This window comes from Diorhabda sublineata, chromosome 3 (genome assembly GCF_026230105.1).
Source record: "Diorhabda sublineata isolate icDioSubl1.1 chromosome 3, icDioSubl1.1, whole genome shotgun sequence".
Lineage (NCBI taxonomy): Eukaryota > Metazoa > Arthropoda > Insecta > Coleoptera > Chrysomelidae > Diorhabda > Diorhabda sublineata.
The window spans coordinates 14626538-14648911 of NC_079476.1; the positions used below are offsets into that span (position 1 = coordinate 14626538).

At 31.9% G+C, this 22374-nt stretch overlaps 1 protein-coding gene across 2 annotated transcripts in view; it reads left to right on the forward strand.

Moving 5' to 3' along the window:
• The window catches only part of LOC130441986 (DNA polymerase epsilon catalytic subunit 1), a 63327-nt gene that overhangs the window by 40149 nt on the left and 804 nt on the right, over window positions 1-22374 (forward strand). For both annotated transcript variants that reach the window (XM_056775928.1, XM_056775929.1), the window contains 8 exons: window positions 2384-2643; window positions 2740-2974; window positions 3047-3315; window positions 12563-12910; window positions 13010-13264; window positions 16395-16542; window positions 16611-16855; window positions 19160-19314. In XM_056775928.1, coding sequence (XP_056631906.1) covers window positions 2384-2643; window positions 2740-2974; window positions 3047-3315; window positions 12563-12910; window positions 13010-13264; window positions 16395-16542; window positions 16611-16855; window positions 19160-19314 — 1915 coding nt within the window. The remainder of the gene's footprint in view (window positions 1-2383; window positions 2644-2739; window positions 2975-3046; window positions 3316-12562; window positions 12911-13009; window positions 13265-16394; window positions 16543-16610; window positions 16856-19159; window positions 19315-22374) is intronic.

Genomic DNA, 22374 nt, shown 5'->3' on the forward strand with positions numbered 1-22374 from the left:
CCGTTTAACCTTCTATTAGTGCCTCTAATTCCAACCCTATTCCAGATTCGGCTTAACCATGCGCCGTAAGGACAATGGTGCCTTAACCAAAATTTTTAGACCTTTATAAGTACATATATTTTTTAGTTTAGTTTGCTGTTAAGCCATAGTGTTCACAGTATTATAAGATTAGTAATAAAATGGCGACATTTACTCCAACGAAAGGATGTTCCAATAATTCTCCACTATGAATGAAAAACTTATTATTTTAAATGTACACGATTGCATAAAATACGATTACCCGAAACTTACTGTACAAGAAACTGTCCACCGATGTTCCCGAATGACTAGAGTTGGAAAGTCCACCGTTTTTAAATTATTGCGGGGAGAAAGATAGCAAGCCAAGTGGAACCTCCCAAGAAAAGTCCAGGCAGACCAGTAGAAGTCCTTGATGAAGACACCAATAGTGTAATTCAAAGAAAAGTTCACTCTTTTTAATTTAAAAAAAATACCCGCCCTAGATAAGATTTTAATAGAGCTTGGCCAGGATGACAGTATTCCGTTAATAACTAAAAAACTTTTATGGACCACTTTGAGAAATATGGATTTTGTCTGGGAAAAGCATTACTGTAAAGAACTTTTACTGGAAAGCGATGAAATTGTTTGCTGGCGACGAAAATACTTGAGAAGTTTAAAGCAGTACAGAATAGAGCAGAAGAAAATCTTTTATCTTGATGAGACGTGTATTAATGAAGGTTAAACAGTACCAAAAATGTATATCAACGGGTATTAAGGTGCCTTCAGGTAAAGGGAAAAGACTAATAATCGTCCATATTGGAAGCGAAGAAGGATTTTTAAAAGAAGGTTTGCTAACCTTTCAGTTGTGCCATACGGGAGATTACCACGAGGACATGGATTCGGATATTTTTAAAGACTATTTTGGGTAAATGATAAAATATCTTCCGGCTGATTCAGTAGTAGTTGTGGATAACGAAAGTTATAATTCTCGATGCATAGAGAAGACTCCAACTTGATCGTGGAGAAAACAAGAAATTATTGACTGGTTAACCACCAAAAATATTGAATTTGAAGATAATTTGAAAAAAAAAAGAACTATTAGCTATAGCAAATTGACACAAACATCGTTTTATGCAATACGCCGTGGAAGATATAGCAGAAAAACATAGTGTAACTGTGCTGCGCACACCGCCATATCATTTCGAAGTAAATCCTATAGAACTAATATAGGCGCAATTAAGAGGATTAGTAGCAAGACACAGCACGACATTCAAAATTAAAGACGTTAAGCTACTGTTTGATCAAGCCATTAAGGGGGTCCAGCATGTCATAAAAGAAGAGGAGAAAATGTGGGATCTTGACTACTTAATCGATCTGACCTTCGACCCGTTAATTATAACGTTAAGAGGAGATGACAGTTCCTCAGATAACGAAGAATATTATGATTTTTTATAATTTAATTTCTGTATAAGGTATTTTTTGTATAATGTTCAATAAAAAATAAGTGTACCTAATACTATGTACATAATGCCTAAGTATTCTATTAAAATAAAATTCTTGGCACAATATTTTCTGTGTTTGTGAATGGATAACAATAGACTAAACCCATATATTGACACCTACCCGGGTGGTACTACATTCACTTGCTAAAAAAAATTTTTACAATGATATCAAACCCAAACTATGAAAGTGGCTTAAAATATTCGTTGTGTCACTCTGTAGTTCCTTTGCAGACCTAATGAGATTTTATTACTCTATGCATTTCTGAAATAAACTTTAGGATCCTTAGTTTTACCGTTACGTCACATGGTAACCTATATGTAAACTCACGCTAGAAACTGAAAAATCTGAACCTACAGTATTAGTCCAAGTTCGAAATTCATATTTCAGTATCAAAATGGATAGTGTCGAGCAACGCGTAGTGTTTGACTCTTGCATTTAAAAATAAAGGCAAATTCACAAAGATTTAGTGCCTATATTAAGGGAAATTGAATACAATGGTAATTTTATGTTGTCGCGATCCTGGGACACTGAATGGCTCTAGTCCGTTGTCTAAAACTAACACTTAAAGGTTTTAAGAGAGGGTTCATATTGTTTCGTAGTATTTGGGTCTTGGCTCCTATTCCAATTTTAATATTTAGATATAACTCAAGTTCAATATTATACTACTGACACATTTTACTTCATTTACTGTTTTCTCTTAGATATCGTCTTCTTAAGCATAATTGTGCATTGTCTTCCTCAATGGGCTTACTTGCAAGTACAAGTACTACTTTTCTATTGTCGCGCATATATTTTTGTTTTGGTTAATTTGTAATAACTTGAATTCATTGAAAACATGAGTATAAATAGATGCTTTGAAAGCAAAGTGGTAACAAAATTTCAGGTCTCCTCTAGAGTGTCTAACATGGAAAGCTTTAACATGGAACAATTAGATAAAATTAGCATTGCTCGACAACCATATTTATTAAAAGATTCAGTCAAACATATCTACTTTTATCATCACAAACATATGTCGAAAGCTCAACACATGTTTGCATTATTTCTAACACCTGTTAAAAAAGCGATCATCATTGTTGTGGATACCGTAAAAACAAATTTGATGCCCAATATGACGAATTTGTATCAAGCAGAGAGATTGATCAAGTAAGTAGTAAATTATATTATTAAACATACTGGACAACAAATTAAGACCCTAAACGGAGATAACAAATATTTCGTTATTAAAAATGTTTTTTATAGAATGGAAAAAAATGCTGATGATGATCTACTTCCACCTGCAGAAGTAACGTTCGAAGTAAAAGTAGAAACTAGTATGACTCAAGTTTATAAAATACTACAGAAAACATTACAAAATTACAAAGACGAAAAGAAAGGGCCGACTCTTTTAGCTATCCAATCAACTATGGAAATAGGAGAATTACAGCACAACGTTTCTAACTTTATTGATTTTCCTCAGGTTCAAATTCACGTACAGGTACAACTTGTCTCGAAATCAGTTTTAAATGTTTACTCAATTTGTCTAATTTGGTATATAAATTTGTTTTAGGACATAGATGAACTTTACAATGTCATTGATTGGCAAAAAATCGGAGCTAGAGCGATTGTACGACATTATTTAAACAGTGAAAGAGTTTTGGAATTGATGGCCGAACAATGTAGATATTTTCATGTGCCACTCGGTAACATGCCTTCTGATCCAGCTATCTTTGGATCCGACATCTTTTTCGCTAGACATTTAATCAATCACAATCACGTACTTTGGTTTTCGACAACTGATAAGCCGGATCTTGGAGGAAGTCAAGAAAATGATGCGAGGTAAAAAATATCACACAAGATATTTACACTTATTCGGATTTATTCTCTTGATTTTTTAAATTTGATTTTTAATTTGACAAAATTAAATGATGTATGTATGGATTTTGGGTCTCGAATGCACTGTGACCTAAATAATCTATTGTGTTTTCCTTTCCTACCGCGATACTGGAGAACACAGTGTTTACAGATGATAGATCAATACCACTCCTTTTAAAAAGTCTAGAATGTGGGATGACTTTAATGGTTTAGTGCTCTGTAGTTTCTTAGTGTTTCACACTTCGAGAGATAGGGGATAGAGGTTGTGCAACAAAATCTGCACGCCGCATTATCTGCTATGAGTCTTTGCCTGTCTCAGACTTTGTAAATTGTTCCAATAATTGGTTTTGCTCCTATCTACCTTGTTATCTAGTGCTTTTTCCATTGTTCTGTAGCTGATACCACAGAAGGGCTCGGATTCCATGGAAGGGCTTGGCTGCCCCCGCTTTAGCGAACTTATCAGCTATTTCATTTCCCTTCGTTCCAATGTGTCCCGGAATCCATTGTAGGGTATTTTATTTTTCTTGCCTAGCTTGTTTAATATTTCTAGGCAATACCAAACGAGTTTGGATTTTATGATATTGGAGCTCCAATGGTTGCTTGACTATCGGATGCCTGACAGGATGATAATCTCCTGTTTACAATAATTCCTCTCTAGATTGAACTTAAAGAATTTTTCAATTGCATAAATTTCTGCTTGAAAAATGCTTGGATCGCTGCCCAGGCTGTCAAATGTTTGGTTCTAGACCCGTACACTCCTATTCCAGTTCGGTCTGCTGTTTTTGATCTATCCGTATACCATTTCATAGTATTTCTGTTCATTCCTTGTATTGTGCTTTGATCCCATTTGCTTTTACAGTTTATTATTGAGGTTTTTTTCAAAGCTAAACTTTTTTGATAAGGCATGTCCTAGGATCGGTCATTATTTAGGAACAGGTTTTCTTTCATGATTCCGTCTCTGAACATTCTAAGTGATTTTTTTCTCTGTCACGCTCTCACTTCTAGTGCAGCTGAAATAATAATTGATACTATATCCCCTTGAAATTTCAGGTGATCATAAAGTTACGCTGGTGAAGAGGAGGTTAACTAATTTTTGAGTTTTTAATGATAAACTCACTAAATTGCATCCAATTAAAAACTTAATTAATGAATAATTTTAAACCGGTGTGAAGGCTCGAATGTTAATTGATAAATTTATTCATATATTATAAATAATTCATGAAAATTTACAATGCCACCTTTTGAGGAATTGGTTTCATCAGTAAATATTGTTATTACTTTTGAAAACCAGTAGCGTTACTAACAACAAAGGTAAGGTATAATTAGTTTCCATTTATAAGAAACTCAACGCCCTGTAACTAGTTGGTTTTACTTAGGTTGATACAATCAAGGGATCTGTAGATTGTTCCAGTAATTTCTTTTGTAGTGTTTTCTCATGCTGTTCTGATTCCACATAATGGCTTAGGTCCTATGAATGATATGTCTGTGTCTACTTTAGCATGTCTGATATTTCATTTCCCTCCACTCTTGAAACCCATTGGACAGTAACTACTCACCTAGCTCATTTAATTTGTGCAGACATTCCCAAATCAAATTGGATCATATTACATTGGAGCTTAAAGCTCTAGTGGCTATTTGTTCTGATATGTTCTGGTTTCCCAATCACGTCAGCATGTCCCATTTTTGGGATTCAGCTATGAAAGGAAATTCAAAAATCCCAAAGTAAACAAGTCTATGGGTATGTGGTATAACTCACATTTAATTGCAAACGCAATGTTCATTGTTTCTTTGATGTTTGTGTGTATTTAATATTATACTCATCTTATCACTACGTATTATAAAAAAAGTCCTCCTTCAACCTATCTTAGTGAATTAAATCACCCGTTTCATACTCAATACACTGTTTAGTTCCACTATAACAACACTCATAATTACACTGCATTGTCTGCTCACTCACCTCACTTCATTAGATCATCACTTGATAAATAGAGAAATTTTGTATATATATATATATATATATATATATATATATATATATATATATATATATATATATAAACCAATGTATTCAAATTTCTATGTGATACAAGTGCCGCCATTATCACATCAGCCTCTATGCAATATCCCCACCTATTCTCATCTCTTTCTCTTCATATAAATCTAATTAGCGCATGAGCCAGGGCGAAATGGTCGTAAATCAACTTCACTTTTCATCTATTGTATCATGTTTAGTTAGGTAACAACGACTTTGCAAAGTGAACTACCCGTCAGGGCGCTCTGCGTTTTACCTCTTATCGTTTTAAGAATAGTGAATGTGTAGCCTTTCCCAATGGACAGCTCACAATCACACAGGAAATATTCGACTGTTTTCTTTAGTTTCTTGCAGATACGACAAGAGCTAATTCACCGGACAGTAATCAGTGAGCATACCAGTAATTCGTTTTTGCTTAATGAAAGGACTGCTTGAGTCCATTAAGTAAAACAAAAAATAATTCTCTTCGATTGTTTCTGAGATCTTACTCCAGTTTATTATTTCCTCTTGTTTATGATCATGGTTTGACTACTTTTCGCATCAAAGTAATTTTGTTGTTTTATAAGAGTCAAGTGCTTAGAAAGCTGCTCTGCTGTCTGATATAAAATCTATATCTTTGCATTGTACGCAATTAGTTGCGCACGTACCAATTGCGTAAATTTTTTCGTTTAGAAATGGCAATAGTTTCTCTTAATTCAATTCAAACTATTAATAAAATGTACAATTTCAAATTCTTTGGTCAAATTAAGCGGAAACCACAATTTATACGAGCTAACTAGTAGATGTAAAAAATCGAACCCACTCCTTAGGTTTCAGATTGAAACCCCATAAATAAATAATAAAATTAGATAAACACTGCTTCCATAATTTGAAGTTTCGTAAACTTTTCTCTCACCCTATGTCATACACTTTGCCGTACAAACTTTTCTTGATATTATTTCCTCATTGCACACTTTTAATAATTTAATATTGGTTACTGCGTGATGTTGTTATTGTTTATTGCAAACTTGTTCTTCTTGAATGTCATGAACTTCTTTTAAGTAGATCAGCGAGTAAGGCCAATGATCGACTTCGGTAGGAAAATGGGCGATATAACCGCTTTATGGTACCTACAAGTTTGAGAAATCGACACTTGATTGGTCTGCGACTTCTTGACGCCGTAGTATGACTTGAATGGATGGTACGCTAGAAACTTATAGCAAAACGAAAAACTTCCACAAACCCTCTAATGGTCCAAAGTTATCCCCTGCTCATAACTACAGAAGCACATACAGTTTACAGATGATTGTTAAATCAATCTTAATGGAAACTATATATACAGTGCTTGTCAGATAAAAGTATCCACCTTTAATAACTTTTGTAATACTGGTATTTAGAAAAAATCCAAAAATACGTCAATTTATGTTGGAAGGGGCAAGCATTATGGCTTATTTAAACTTACTGGAAAAGCCACCCCCTCACCCCTAGCAGCATCCCCTTTATTTTTTTAAATTACTTTTCATATTTTTTATGTAAAATTTGGATACTCCTCTTTGAGCTGATTTCAAAAATGTATAATACTTGTAGGTTAAAGTGGTTAGTTTATGAAATTTTACTTATTATTTACTTTCACCTTATTTGCCTGTACTAAAATGGGTTGTACAACAGTTCAAACTCTTTAATCTTTTTAACTGTGCTATTTATTCTACTTAAAAAATCCAAACAACAAAAAACTCTACTTTTTATTAAAGTTTGACATTGTCAACTAGAATTTGTAGTCACTATTGATAGTGTAATTTGATGATACATTATTTATTTTGTTTCTCTGAAATGGTTTACTTTTGCAAGAAAGAATTGAAATTGTAGGTTTATACTACCAAAATAATAATTGTGCAAGAGCTGCTGCTAGAATATTTAACGAATTACATGACGAAAGACATGCAACTCATAAGTATGTAATTCAACTGATGGAGAAATTTACCACAACAGGGTCTGTTTGCAATAAAGTGCATAAGCGAGAGGGACTCGTAAATAACGAAGCAATCCAAGTGGCAATTTTAGGGCAAGTCAGCTTAGAGGCTCAACAACCCCAATCGTTGTCAACAATAAGTAGAGCGATCGGTGTTTCATCTTCTACAGTTTTCCGAGTTTTACATAAATTCAAGTACCACCCATACAAAGTTAAGTTGGTGCACGAGTTGAATGAAGATGATTTTGATCGTCGTCTAGAGTTTTGCGAATCAATGACGCAAATTATCAATAACAATCCATAATTGTTAAACAACATTTGCTTTTCTGATAAATGCTCATGGTCATTAAATGGCTTAGTAAGTAGGCATAATTGTAGATATTGGGCTGAAAGTGATCCACATATTATGCGTGAATTCCATACACAACATCCCCAAAAGTTAAACGTTTGGTGTGGTATCCTAGGTGACCACATTCTCGGACCTTTCTTCATCAACGGAAATTTAAATGGTGAATCATATCTTGAGTTACTCAGGGAAGGGGTTGACCCACGTATTACAACAATAATAGAAAATGATGATAACCTTTCCGAAGATTTACTGGTATTTCAACAAGACGGAGCTCCCCCACACTATGCTATGCCTGTCCGACAATTTTTAAACGAAACATTCCCCGCTCATTGGATAGGTAGAAGGGGGCAGATGATGGAGTGGCCACCTAGGTCACCGGATTTAACACCCCTAGACTTCTTTTTATGGGGGTATTTAAAAACAAAAGTTAATGCTACCCAACCAGAATCTCTGGATGATTTACGAGAGAGGATAGAAAATGAATGTCGACAATTAAATCCAGCCGTATTAAGCAATGTCAGAGAGGCATTTCAAAATAGATTATACCATTGTATGGAAGTGAATGGTACTCGTTTTGAACACTTATTGTAACTTCATAATAAATAGCACAGTTAAAAAGATTAAAGAGTTTGTAATACCAGTATTACAAAAGTTATTAAAGGTGGATACTTTTATCTGAAAAGCACTGTGTATATATATATATATATATATATATATATATATATATATATATATATATATATATATATATATATATATATATTGTTTTGGTATTAATAGTGTGTAATGTGTTTATTTTTATAAATTTTATTTTAAATAAAAACTTTACCTTCTTCCTTCAAAGCTATTATTTCAAAGTTAATCCATGTTCCATCCAATTTTAATCTTATTTCTTCAATATCTATTATGGCTTTATGTTTTTCTAGCTCATCATATCCTATTATTATTTCTGTCTCAATATCTGGAGCAATTAATACTTGTAAATTAAATTCTTTTCCCTTAATATTAGCGTTTATATTTATTAATCTATTAATTTCACATATTTTCTTTGAATTAGCACCTATTAAATTTATTTTTGGGATTTTAATAATTTTATTTGTAGGAGTATTTAATTTATCAACAAAATTTTTATTAATCATTGATGCTTCTGATCCAGTATCAATAAGTAATTTAGCTTCTAAATTGTTAATTAGCCCATTTATAATAATTAAACTATTATTCCCATCTGTGTCTATATTTTCATTTATTTTTATAAATTCATTTGGATTTTCATATTTACAAATATATAGATTTTGTTTATTTGATGTGTGCGTATTTAAAAATTTTCATTGTCATTCATTTGTTCAGTTGTCTGTCTTGTATTTTCCCTATATATTTGTGCTGTATGTAATCTTGTCTCATTTATATTTGTTACATCATCATCTCTGCTTTCTGATCTATTTCTTCTATCTTGATTGATTCTTTGAAAATTTACTCTTCTTGTCTCTTGATCTCCATTTCCTCTTTGCATATTTCCTTCAGAATTTCTACTCTCCAGTCCTTTATATTGTCTATTGTTCCTGTCATTATAATTATTTTGTCTGTATGAATCATTGTTGTTTCTATTGTTAGTATTAGTATTGTAGTTTCTGTTATTGTAATTATTGTTATTATTAATTTGTGCATTATTATTATAATTTCTATTATTATTAAATCTATTATTTGTCCAATTGTTATTTTGATTGTTGTTTCTCTGATTATTTTCATTGTTTATATAATTTGTTCTTATATTTTGTTGTGAATTTTCATGTCTGATCAAATTTCTCTCTACTCTTTGTAGATACATAGATAATTGATCCAATTTTCTTATATTTTGTATTGCAATGGTCTCAGCCAATTCTGCCTTGAAATGCCTTGCTATGAACATAACGATTTCCTCCTCAGGGATTGGTGGTTCCAGATATTGTGTCATCGCATGTAGTTGGATTGCATAATTGTTCAAACTATGGCTTCTATTTTCATCAAACTTTCCGAAATATAATTGTTCCCTGATGGTTGATTGAGTATTTTCCCCCCAGAAATATTGTAAAAATGCCGTTTCAAAATCTTGAAAATCCGACATATCTTTTTCCCTGGCAGAAAACCATATTAACGCATGATTTTCTAAATGATCTCTTATTATTTCCTTTATGTCTTCAATATTATTTATTCCTCTTATTCGATTTTTCAAAATTCTTATGAATATTTTTGGATGTATTTTTTTAATATTTCCGTCAAATTTTTGACTAGTTGCTCCATAAATTGTTTTTACTCCTCCAACATATTCCATACTCATTCCTTTTTTCTCAATTTGTTCTATTTTTCCTTGTATGTTCTTTATTTCCATTTTAAATTCCCTTTTTGTTTTATAATTCTCTTCTTCTGCTATCTTAAAATTCATTTTTATTTCTTTGTTCATCTCTTCCTCCATATCTTGTATATTTTTATTCGTTTTCATTATTTCTCTATCTAATTTCTTTATCTTCTCAGTATTTATTTCTATTTTCTTACTATTCCCACCAATTTCCATTTTTAATTCATTTTCATTTTTCTTAATATTTTCCATTTCTCTAGATTGTATTTTTTTCACTTCCATTAATCCTCCTAACATTTCATCTCGAATTTCTTGTTTTGTCTCTTGTATTTTGTTTTCGGCATAGCTTCTTACTTCTTCCAATTGTTTTCTCATATCTTCTATTTTCTCTTCCATTCTTTGACTATTTGTATTCATTTCTCGTTTTAGTTCTTCTTTAGATTCATCCATTTTTTTTATCATAATCTGGAACATACTCATTATATCCATCCTCTCTTTCTTTTTCTGTGAATTTTCTGCTGTTTGATTTTCTATCATTTCTTCTTCATCTGATTCTCCTTCTGCTCTTATTTGTTTCCCATCTCCGAGTGTCATTCCTTTTTCCATTTTTCTTGTTTAAATTTGTTATTACTGTAAACTCTTCAATGCCAAATTTTGTTATGTCCAATTTTTTTTTATGCCCAATTTTTATATATGCCCCACGTTGGGCGCCATATTGTTTTGGTATTAATAGTGTGTAATGTGTTTATTTTTATAAATTTTATTTTAAATAAAATCAGATTTTAATTTGGGCGCCATTAATAATTATTTGAATTTCTTTATTTTATTATGTTATTATTATTTTTTTTATTCTCAGGGTATTATATTGTGAGGTCAAATTAAAAAATTTTATTGCGATAAATTGTTATGGTTATAAGGTCAGATTATAATAGTTTTAAGACCGGGTCTGTTCTTTATAATGAATAAAATATTCAAAATATACAATTTCTTAACTAGCTATTACATTTATTTTATTTTACAAACATTCATTCATTCATTCATACTCATAATTACATTCATAAAACTAAATTATATGGAAATGTGAACTCAAATATTATATACTAAAAGAAATACTTAAACTTAATAGAACAGTACCTTAAGTGTTTGTTATGTTGTAATTTTTAATTTTTTTTTTTTAATTGGAAATTGTTACGGCCTTGCAGAATAAACAGATACTCCGCTGTAGTTCCACTCCTGTTCTTTTCCTTTTCACAACTTCTTTATCTTGGAGATTGTCCCTTTGTGAGTATTCTCACTTATTTCACTTTATTTAATTGTTTTCACTAATTTCTTATTACTACACTTATACAATTATTAATTATCAATCCTTTGAATATTTTATGCCTTTTTTATCAAGATTTTAATTTTTTTAAATTTCAATTAAAATTATTTTACTCTTTTTTCTCTTGCCAAAAAAAATTTTTTTTCTCGTTGTTGATTTTTTTTTCCTTCCTTTTTTTTTAAACAAACTTTTTTTTTCTTTTAACCAATGATATTTATTTTAAAAGTTAGTTACTAAATTGTCATTTCTAAATTTTTAAATTATTGTGACTTTATTCAAATAATATTATTCTATAATTTCTTTGTTGTATTTATTTCATTCCTATGTTATTAATTTTATCATTGCAGTTGTCAAAATTTTATATTTTATCATTTATAACCTTAAAATTTATGTTGGTATGTCACACAAATTTTTGAAGTTGGTGCTCCTGTTTTTATCTGTCAATTTATGGATTAAATTCTTTGATTATACAGGATTTGTCAAAATTAAATAATAATTTAGAATATAGTGTTGGCCAAAACTTAATATAAAGAATGTTATTTATTTTATTGTGATAAACTGCTCTAAATAACCGAATAACAGAACTGAACTTATTGCTTTATTTATATCTTATTATTATTTAATAATTTATTTTGAATATATTCATACCATAACAATATATATATATATATATATATATATATATATATATATATATATATATATATATATATACGATTTGAACAGGTGTGTACTAAAAAACGAGTGGCGTTTGGATGAGGATTGTGAATTGCTTGAGGTGGGGTTTATTTGAATAAAAAAACTGAGCAAGTTAGAAAGCACTATTATGTAGTGACCAACAAGGATTCCTCGAATTGATTCCAGAAGTTAATCCACAAAAATATTCCAGGAGCTGAAGGTGGCACTTGAAGAAGAACAAGAAGATATATGTAAATAGTTTAGCAAAACAACAATATCAACAAGAACAAGATGGAACTTGAAATAAGGGCACGTGTAGTAGCAGTACAAGCTACTTAGTAAAGTTTTTTTAACCAATTTTCCTCCAAAATTTATTATCTCAAAATTGAGAAATTCCATTTGACTGTTTTTCATTGTATAAGATGAAAAAAGTCATCATATGTAACTTTAGATTATTTTTTAATTAATGGGTTTAAAGGTTATTGTTTATTATTCTTAAATTTTAATTTATCAGTCAACAACGAAAAACAATCAGAATTGAATATTTTTAGACTACTGGCGGAAAATCAAGAAGGATCTTCAGAAGTTTGTAATGTACCAGGATGGTATTCTTCAGTATGTGTAGAATTGGATGTTGACAGTTTAGCAATAAACACTCTATTACAATCGCACCACGTTACTGATATAGAAGGAATGAGCAACGTTACAGCCTTCGACGCATCAGAAATAGCATCAATTAATAGTATGATATCTGGAAATCAAAATATGACAAGCTATGATGAAACTAGCAGATGCGCGGAATCTTTTAAAATTCTGAGATCAATGGCAGTGGCTTGGATGAGGGATATTTCGATTCACAGAAATGTGTTTGCCGATTTTCAAGTTATTCATTTCTACAGGTAAAATATGACAGAAAATGTTAACCAAAATAAGACGTGCATTATTGTAAAGCGAATAATCGTTTAATTAATTTAGTTTACTTCACGATTTCTTTACAGATGGATGAGATCCCCAAAGGCTTATTTATATGATCCCGCTCTTTTGCGTACTCTACAAAACCTTATGAAAAAACTGTTTTTGCAACTAGTTGCCGAATTTAAACGACTCGGATGTATGATTATCTATGCCAATTTCAACAAAATCATCATCTGTTCGAAAAAAACCACGGTAGAAGACGCCATTGCTAATGTTGAATTCGTGGTAACGTCAATACGTAATAAAGAACTTTTCCATTCATTGGAAATAACGTATAGGTAAGTCCAATGCATTGTAATATCTGTATAAATAGTTATCCAAAAAGCATGAGTGAAAAAAATATTTTATTTGGTATATTACAACAAAGTGTGATGAAAAAAGTCTAGTCCTTGGCTAGTAATGCTCTCACTCCAACTAATGAGTAAGGCGGATGTGGGCAGACAGGAAGATTTTTATCGATTAAAAATTCGCGACCAGAGGATAGTTATGGCACGTTGCATTGTTATGATAAAGAAGAAAGTCTTTGGCCCATTTCTCAGGTTTCTTTATTTGCACGCCATTTTACAAAAGCTCATGTTCCCTCCTGTATAATTTGCAGTGTACAGCTGGAACGAACTCTGGTCGCACTAGGGTAAATCAGGTAAACGAGCCCCTGTAGATAACGTATCCAAGTAAACTAACCTAATGTATTTTGTATTTTATCCTTACGGCTCAACGAAACAAGTGTGGCGATATAAACAACACAGTGCCAGTTTTAATTTGTTTTGAGTGACAAAAACTTATTAAAAGGTATGTATAACAACGTGAACTTGATTTGTATTTGTTTTTACGTCGAATTAAAGTATTCGCTTCATTTTTGTACATTCTGAATGTTTAATTTTGAATTCTAGACGTTTGTATGCTTAAAATTACGTTTCTTGGAGTACATTACCTTAAATATTGGCTAATGTGCCCTAATTTTGTTCAGGTTTTATGTGGATTATTTTTAATTTGTTTCTATGCATTTCTATAATGAACGGCAAAAAATACGATAAAAAGGTAGATTACGAAGATACATCGTGTGGTACTGGAATACCAAAAAGAACATTGGTAGACTTTCAGAATTAGGATATAAAAATGAATGAGACTTCTAGCTCAAATTGAGGGTCTCGAATCTATTGGATTTGCTTTGGACCAATCGAACTGACTTTGTAGATAAATTGGGATTGCCACATCGATTCAATAATGAGAAAAAAAACAAGCAGGACAGGATTGATTTCAAGAGTTTATGAATAGGCGCCCAAAACTAAGTAAACGAAAAGCGGAAGACTTATTGCTAGCGACAGGATGTCGATTAATATTTTGAAATCATGTTGAATGTACTAACTGATAATGATTTGTAAACCGGAAAAAATCTTTAACAGGGGCGAGAGCGGTATTCAAGTTAACAATAAAACTGGACGTATACTAGCTAAAATGTGTTAATACTGTAACCAGCACTGAAAAAGTTGAAAATTCTTCCCAATGCCACTTTTCTTCCGCTTATTTTAAGGAATAATTCAAAACACTCAAATTTTCGGATCAGATGTGTTTATGAATAAAAAATCATCTTACAACAACGCCAAGCTCTTTCTAAACTGGATTAGAGATCATTTCATTCCATGAGACTTTATCTAGATGGTTTTTTCTTTCATTCCAAGTCATATAAAATGCTACAGTTGGCTAATGAAAATTATTTTTGTCTACCCAGCCATACTACTAGGCCCTCTGACCATTAAGCACAATATTTTTTTTTGGCCATAAAAAATTATATGTCTACAGAAGTCACCATTAATTTATTAACAAAGAAAAGCCTTCAAGTCGATACCACATTTCAAAAATGATTGGTGATGTTTGGTATAAATCTGCAGTACAGGCAATTGGCTTTTCAGGATTATCCCTTTGGTCCTTATAGTAGTCCTGAATACTTAGCATATCTAATGCATCGGTTAGGAACAGTGATGATCATTTACAACAAATAAATATTTATCCACAGTCAATTCATAATACAAATGAACTTTTTTCGCCAAGTACCTCCACATGTTCAATAAATCAAAATATGCAAATGCCTAATAAACCAAATACGTCATCTGTTTTTTCACAAAAAGAAACACCAACAAACAAAGTCACAAGAGAAAAAGTTGATACTACATTATCAAAACATAAGAATTTTTAAAAAACTCCTTCATCAGAATGTGAAGAAGAGCTACAGCTCAGCGATTCTAGTGAATAATGTTCCAATGAAAATTACAACACTTGTATTGAATGTCACAAATCTTGTATTCAGTGTTTGCAGTGTTATGTCTGGTTACAAAAAGATTATACAAACTTTTCATAGAAATACAAGTGTGGTGGAAAAATAAAAGAAAGAAGAAAACAAAAAAAATAAGAGGTTTTACTGGGGTATATAAGACTGATGTATCCGTATAATGTGCCCCACCCCAGATTTTAGGAAATTTCAATTCCTCAAATGGTGGGTCACGAGACCCAGTTCTCCCATATGTCCTCAAAATTAAAGAAAAAAATGTTCGACGGGCTTTTTTAGGGAGAATGATTAATTGGTTTTCCATTGAGAACTCCGAATATTTTACTATACAGATTTTAACATTTCATGAGCTTCTTTGACACTCCTATCATGATGACACTGCACACACGATCCAACCAAAGCGGCTATAGTGGTTGACTGACAAGTGGAAACGATCTCAAATTTGTCACTGTTTATCAAGACATGAAGATATGAGAGATTATAGCAGAATAAGATACGGCGTAATTGCTACTATAAAAATTCATTACTCTAATTTTTTATCACACCTCGTACCAAACATCCCATAATTCTTTCACAACTTACGTCTTTTGGTATTCCTTCAGATGTTTCTATAGTCAGCTTTGTACTTTTCATGTATTCCTCATCTTTTCTAATTATTATTACGAATGATCAAAATCTGGTGGTAGACATTTCCCAGAAATGTTGATTAGGAACTTGAAACGCGTAAAGTACTCGATATTTGCTTCGTTTTTTTTTCTTTCTATATCTAAATAAAGCATACTACAAGAAATAATACTATAACAGAGTAGTCAAAGAAATTTCTAAATGCTATAATCATAAATTAACACTCTATTCCAACCTTTACTGCATGTAAAATGTGCCAGAAGTTTAAAAATAAACTGGACTATAATTGTCCTAAAGTGAGATAGGAGACATTCTCTTATAATTAATAATTCGAAATGTTAAACAAGCATAAAAAATTCGTACATTTTCAAAAAGAAATGGAAAATATTGAAATTAAAACAAACTACACTTTTTCTCTTTGAATTATGTCGTTCGTAACTTGTGGATAATTTTCTGTACATCTCTTTTTTCTAATTTAATAATTTAGACACCATTTTTAGGCAATGCTGGGAACAACTTGTGTGGCTTGATACAGCAAATTTTGGAGGAATCAAAGGAAAGTTGCCAGAAACTATACCAAATGACACACTAGAAAAAAATGGCGAGGATAATGAAAGTAATGAAGATGACGAGGAAGAATCTGATCAGGTAGTATTTTTATTGGAAAACATATAAATCTGTAAATCACCAGTATTTCAACCTCAACTTCCTTACAGCCAATAGTGGAAATGAAATGGAATATAGCCGAACTACTTCCAGAACGTGCTAATTGCCGCAATAACTTTAATGCTGTCATAGCTGGTTATATCAATGCCATATACACTAACCTACAACAGAAAGAACGTTCCACTATTTCTAAAGCTGTTCTAAGTCAACCTTCGTTTGGATTGGCCCAACATGAAAATGTCGTCGATTATGCAAAGGAATTGTTAGCTGGAGAAATAAGTCAGACACTGTTTCAGTAAGTATTACTAGAAATTACTTTTATGGGTATTTGGACCTAAGTATAGTACTACCAATACATACTTTCTGGTGATTCGACTTTTCCATAGATCACAAGCTCCTATCTGGTTCAAAGAACCAGACAATCTAATTGTATCAGTGTGTTCAGTATGACAGTAGTGTTTTTAGTGACTTTTTTAGCAATACTGTCCGCAATACACTAGGGTTTGCATTGTGGCGTTTCATCTAAACATTTTACTGTAGATCTTGTGTCAGTTTAAATATAGTTAAAATATTTCTCAATAAATGAATATTTGCTTAGATGTAGGTATCAAATATGTATTTTGTGATTCTGGGTGTCATATGTTCTGTGATACAAAGGATCTATTGTGTCCCTTTTCTTGCTGCGGCACTGGAAATGCTGTGTTTACAGCTGATCTAATAATTCCACTTCTTTCAGGAAGTTTTGGATGTGAATTACCAAAGATCTTTCTCTTCTATTTCCTTCACTCCCAATTATGATGTTCTGGAGCTCCATAGGTTTCCAAAGAGAATGATTGCCTGTCTCAACCCGCAGCTTGTTCAAGTAATTGTTTCCCTAACCACCTGATTGTCTTGTGTTTTATCTATTGTCCTGTAGCTGATACCATAGACGGGTCTAGGTCCTATCAAGGGGTTCTCCAGCACAACATTAGCAGATCTGTCTGCTATTTCATTCACCTCCACTCCAGTACGTCACGCAACCATTTGGAGGGGAGCTTTTTTCTTATTATTCAGCTTGTTTAATTTATCTGGCATTCCCAAACCAACCTTATGATATTGGAATTCAGAACTCTAATGGCTGCTTGGCTATCAGAAAAGGTGATAATATCGTGTTTCTTTCTAAGTTGGACACATTTTTAAATTTCTGCTTGAAAAATAAGTATTGCTTAACCTTTCAGAAAGTTTAGAATCATCTATATATTATTTGATGGTATTTCCATTAATTTCAAGTTTGTGTTTTGAACTCATTTGCTTCTACAGTTTTGTGGTAAATTTTTTCTGAAAGTTACTGAAATTTTTTCGGTATTTTATCCTAAAGCATATCCCAGATTTGAGGGAAGTTTCAGTTTATCCCTGGAGATGCGTTCTCTGAATTTTATATGTTTAAGAATCATTACTTGTGTAGCCATTGAGTATGTTTTCATGGCTCCAGTTGTACATATGTAAGCCAGTCTTCTAGAGATTGATTCTCATGGTGAAACCAGTTCTAGTACTACAAATCAATAGATATACTTCCACCTATATGTGAGATTAAAACGCTTCAACGGGCCAAACGAACTGTTTCAAATGCCATGTCTCTGTTTCAAATACCATGCCTATTGTTTGAAGAAAAATCTGTTTGAAATGGCCTATATCATCTGAAATTCCAGTCTACCTACGTATAATAATGGAATAAATTGTAAAAATTAATTCTATTGTCATTTAGTTTTTTTGTTTATTTCAATATTGTAAATTTGTAAGTAAGATGCTTTACAAAATGATTAATATATAAGATATGGGTCATAATTCTGACTTATTTTCATTTAAAATATGAACCTCATAGATAACTATAACTTTTTTTATACAAATTTTAAAAAACGTTTTCATCCTGTATCAATATATTGTTCCATTATCGATATATTTTACATTTTTAAACCTGTTTCTCTGGATAAAAATATAAAATATATTTTGTATTTATTCTATACCTGAGCTATTGACAACACTTCATTCTTGTTTTTCCATTCAGAACAAAAACAGAACTTCTGTTTATCTCAAATAAAACAATTGTTCAAGAGTCACTGCTAACCATAACATTTGAATATATATGTACTCGAAAACCGGCGCGTATTGTGAAGATTGAATTAACAGTCATCGTGAATTTAAAGGTAGGCGAAATTGTTAAAATTTCTCAAAACAATTATTTTTGGTAATGGCTTAAATCTCAACCCAAATTTGTGTTAGCAAATGGTAAATTGTTCATTATCACTAGTTTCAAAAGTCTCATGCTCTTGCAAAAGGATAAGCTAATTTTGAAATTTGCAAACAGTACAGTAGGTTGTACAAAACTCATCTCCTTCTCCAATCAACTTATGTATACTTGTCCTTGTTTTGCATGGTCCATTTGCCATTTCTCAATCGCAATATCATTAGAGTACAAATTTTCTTGTTGTTCTCATATATAACATAATTTTGCAGAGCAACATACCTCTTAAGGAATTCAGTGTTTGCGTCATATTATTATTTTCACTTATTAAAATTGTATACTCCTATTATTTTGTTTTATAAATTTAAATATTTGTAGGATGACAGAGAAAATACACAACCGTCTACCACCTCAGCCAGATGGTACAAGTGCTGCTTTAGAATTTGTTAAAGCTATTTGTCACATAATAGGTTTAGATCCAGCATTACGAGATGCAGTAGAATCACTAAAAAGCAACCTATTGCGTTTAATAGGTATGTATTAAAAAATGTACAACCCCATCAATACCAATACTCATAACTTTGCAAAGGTTTAAGATCTTCATACACATGTTTCTGAAGTTACTTTCTTACTGTTACAATAATCAGTGATTGTATCGACTTAAAGTTGTTATAAAATGCCTTTGCTTCATTTTATCATATAAAACACATGCCAGCAAAATTAACTTTCAATGAAAGAATTTCTGGTTTATTTTACTGGCTTAATTTTGTTTACGCTCTGTATTTCTACCTCAACTAAAGTTGTATTGTTCACCAAAGTATTAAATCTCACTATCCAAAGGTGTTTTACAAGAATTCTGATGACTTGAGAAACCGTGGGCCAATTCACGATTTCTAAAGCATCGAGGATGTTGCAAAAACGAAAAGGAAAGTCGATTTTTGCAACTTGAAGAGCTAAGGCAAATGTATGTTATCTGTACTTTTCTCTTCAAGATTTTGTGTGGCGCTGTCAACAAGGAAGAAGCAATGATATGATAAGGAGTGCCTACAAATAGACATCAACACATGGAAGAGTTCGACAACAGTTTTCTGGAAATCATTTAAAGCAATAGTACACAATACTACTAACTCGTAATCACTAAAACCGAGTACTAACTCTTAGTACTCTCCTAGTGTTATACCGTAGAGTGAATAGAAAGCAGTCCTCTTTACTGGTGCGAATTTGTTCCTCCACCACAAAATACTTGAAGGAAGTACTAGGATGGTGTGCTACTGAAGTTATGACAAAAGTAAACTATAGTAGTTGATCCATTTGTGTAGCTTTTTAAGAAAAATAATTGGTGTAAAGACACCATCTTAAAATTTGTGGTACTGTAAAGAGATAGAAATATTTATGTAATGAGAACCTGACTAATTATGAGATTAAATCGAAATTCCATCAATTATTTGTACAACACTAATTCATGTCTTCAAACACTTCTTTATTTAGGATTTTTTTATATATTTTTGCAAGAGATCGATACGAAAAACTTGATTTCTGAGAATTACCACGGAAACGAGATGCAACTACATGTGAAAAATCCCTATGAAAAACTCACCCAGTGATATGTACGCCTCACTATCCATTTTCAGACAGGAATGACTATGTGTGGTCAAAGTAATATTCTCAGATAAGTCGAGATTTTGTAGGTGAATAAAACCTTATGCAGAGTTCACCTTTCCATGAAAAAATGTGATCAAATATAGGGCGTTTCATTTAAAAGAATTGTTAAAGTACTTCCTGTGCAGCTGAAAATAATTTCAAATGATAATTGTGATTGATGTTCATATGTAATATTCTCAGATAAGTCGAGATTTTGTATATTTCGCAATAATTGAGTACAAACACTGGGAGGCCAGTAGTCAGGCTAGATGATAGCTTTACAAATGAAATACCAAGAAAGCGGAGTAAGACAGGAATTTGTTTTATCATCCCTTTTGTTCAACATTTATTCAGTTCATTATAACATATTTCGTTACATTGCAGTACAAAGGAAGTAAAGACAGATGGCGAAATGAAAAACAACGCAAAAGATACGTAAATAATGTTGCCATCTTTGCAGAAAACATGCTACTAGACAGAGTGCATTAGGATGGTCGAGATGAGGAATTAATATAAATGTCAAGAAAACGAAATAAATGACTGCATGTAGAATAAACATGGAAGCAAATCCACTTACAATCAACGGATACATTATTGAACTGCTATCACATTTCAAATATTTGGGTAGCTGGCTGAAAATGACATAACGATGAGATAAGAACGAGGATTGAAATGACACGTAGGGCATCCAGCAAATGGAAACCAACTCTTACAATTCAGATGCGTTTAAGAACATATATGCGTTCGGGATGTAGTGCTATCTGAAAATCCTCAAGATCCTGTGGACTGCATATACCAGTAATGAAAAGGTACTTAGACAGCTGAATAAGGATTGAGAATTCATAAGCACCATAAAAACAAAAAAGGTCAGTCACATCACTCGCCTGATCATTCAGGCATAGCTTGGGGGCAAAAGATACATAGGTCGCCAAAAACCATCTTGGCTATGAAATGTTAGAAATTTTACCAGACTAGAAGTAGAACAACTATTTCGAGTAGCGACAGATAGAGACCAATTCAACTAAATTGTGAAAGTAGCCCACGCTAGTGAAGGCAGGCACGGGACCGAAAGAAGAAGTGTATAAAAGGTTTGCACAATGTTGTATATCACCAAGTTATGGATATGATAGCGGCAGTAAAGGTATGGAGTAGTGTTACTATGAAAGGCCACACTGACAAGGTGTTCATTGAAAAAGGTCATCTCAATACTCACAGCTATATTGTTGATATATTAAAAGCGCAACAGTCTCCCCATTTGTATGAGAAAATTTTTCCTTCAAGCATCAAAATGTGTAAAAGTTATATCTAATTCAGCCTCCTTGGAATGTGATTGATAGTCTTCCACCTCAATATAATCATTTTCACTCAACTCGCATTTTTAATATTAAAAAATGTATTAAGAGGTGTGTACAGGGTAAGTTATCTGTATTTATACATGCTTTAGCGGACAAACTGTGATATTTAAAAAAAATTACTCAGCTGTATGAACATCAAATAAGCTATTATCTAAAATTATTTCCAACCATATAAATATCATAATTGCCCAAGGTATCTTAAATCACTGTTATAAATTTCACTTGTCTAAATTAAATGGATTCATCAGAATTGAACTTCTATTTCAAGAATGACAAAATCTAGGTGAATAAAACCTTATGCAGAGTTCACCTTTCCATGAAAAAATGTGATCAAATATAGGGCGTTTCATTTAAAAGAATTGTTTAAGTACTTCCTGTGTAGCTGAAAATAATTTCAAATGATAATTGTGATTGATGTTCATATGGCTATGAAAATCATATTTTACTATTTGCCCACTAAAAACCGTATAAATACAAATAACTTTGTACTATTTTATAGTGGACAATTCTTAATTTAGTACAAAATCTCTCAAACTTTGTGGATCAATCAATATAACAAAACTATATTTAGGACAAAGGAAATTTTTCTGTATAACC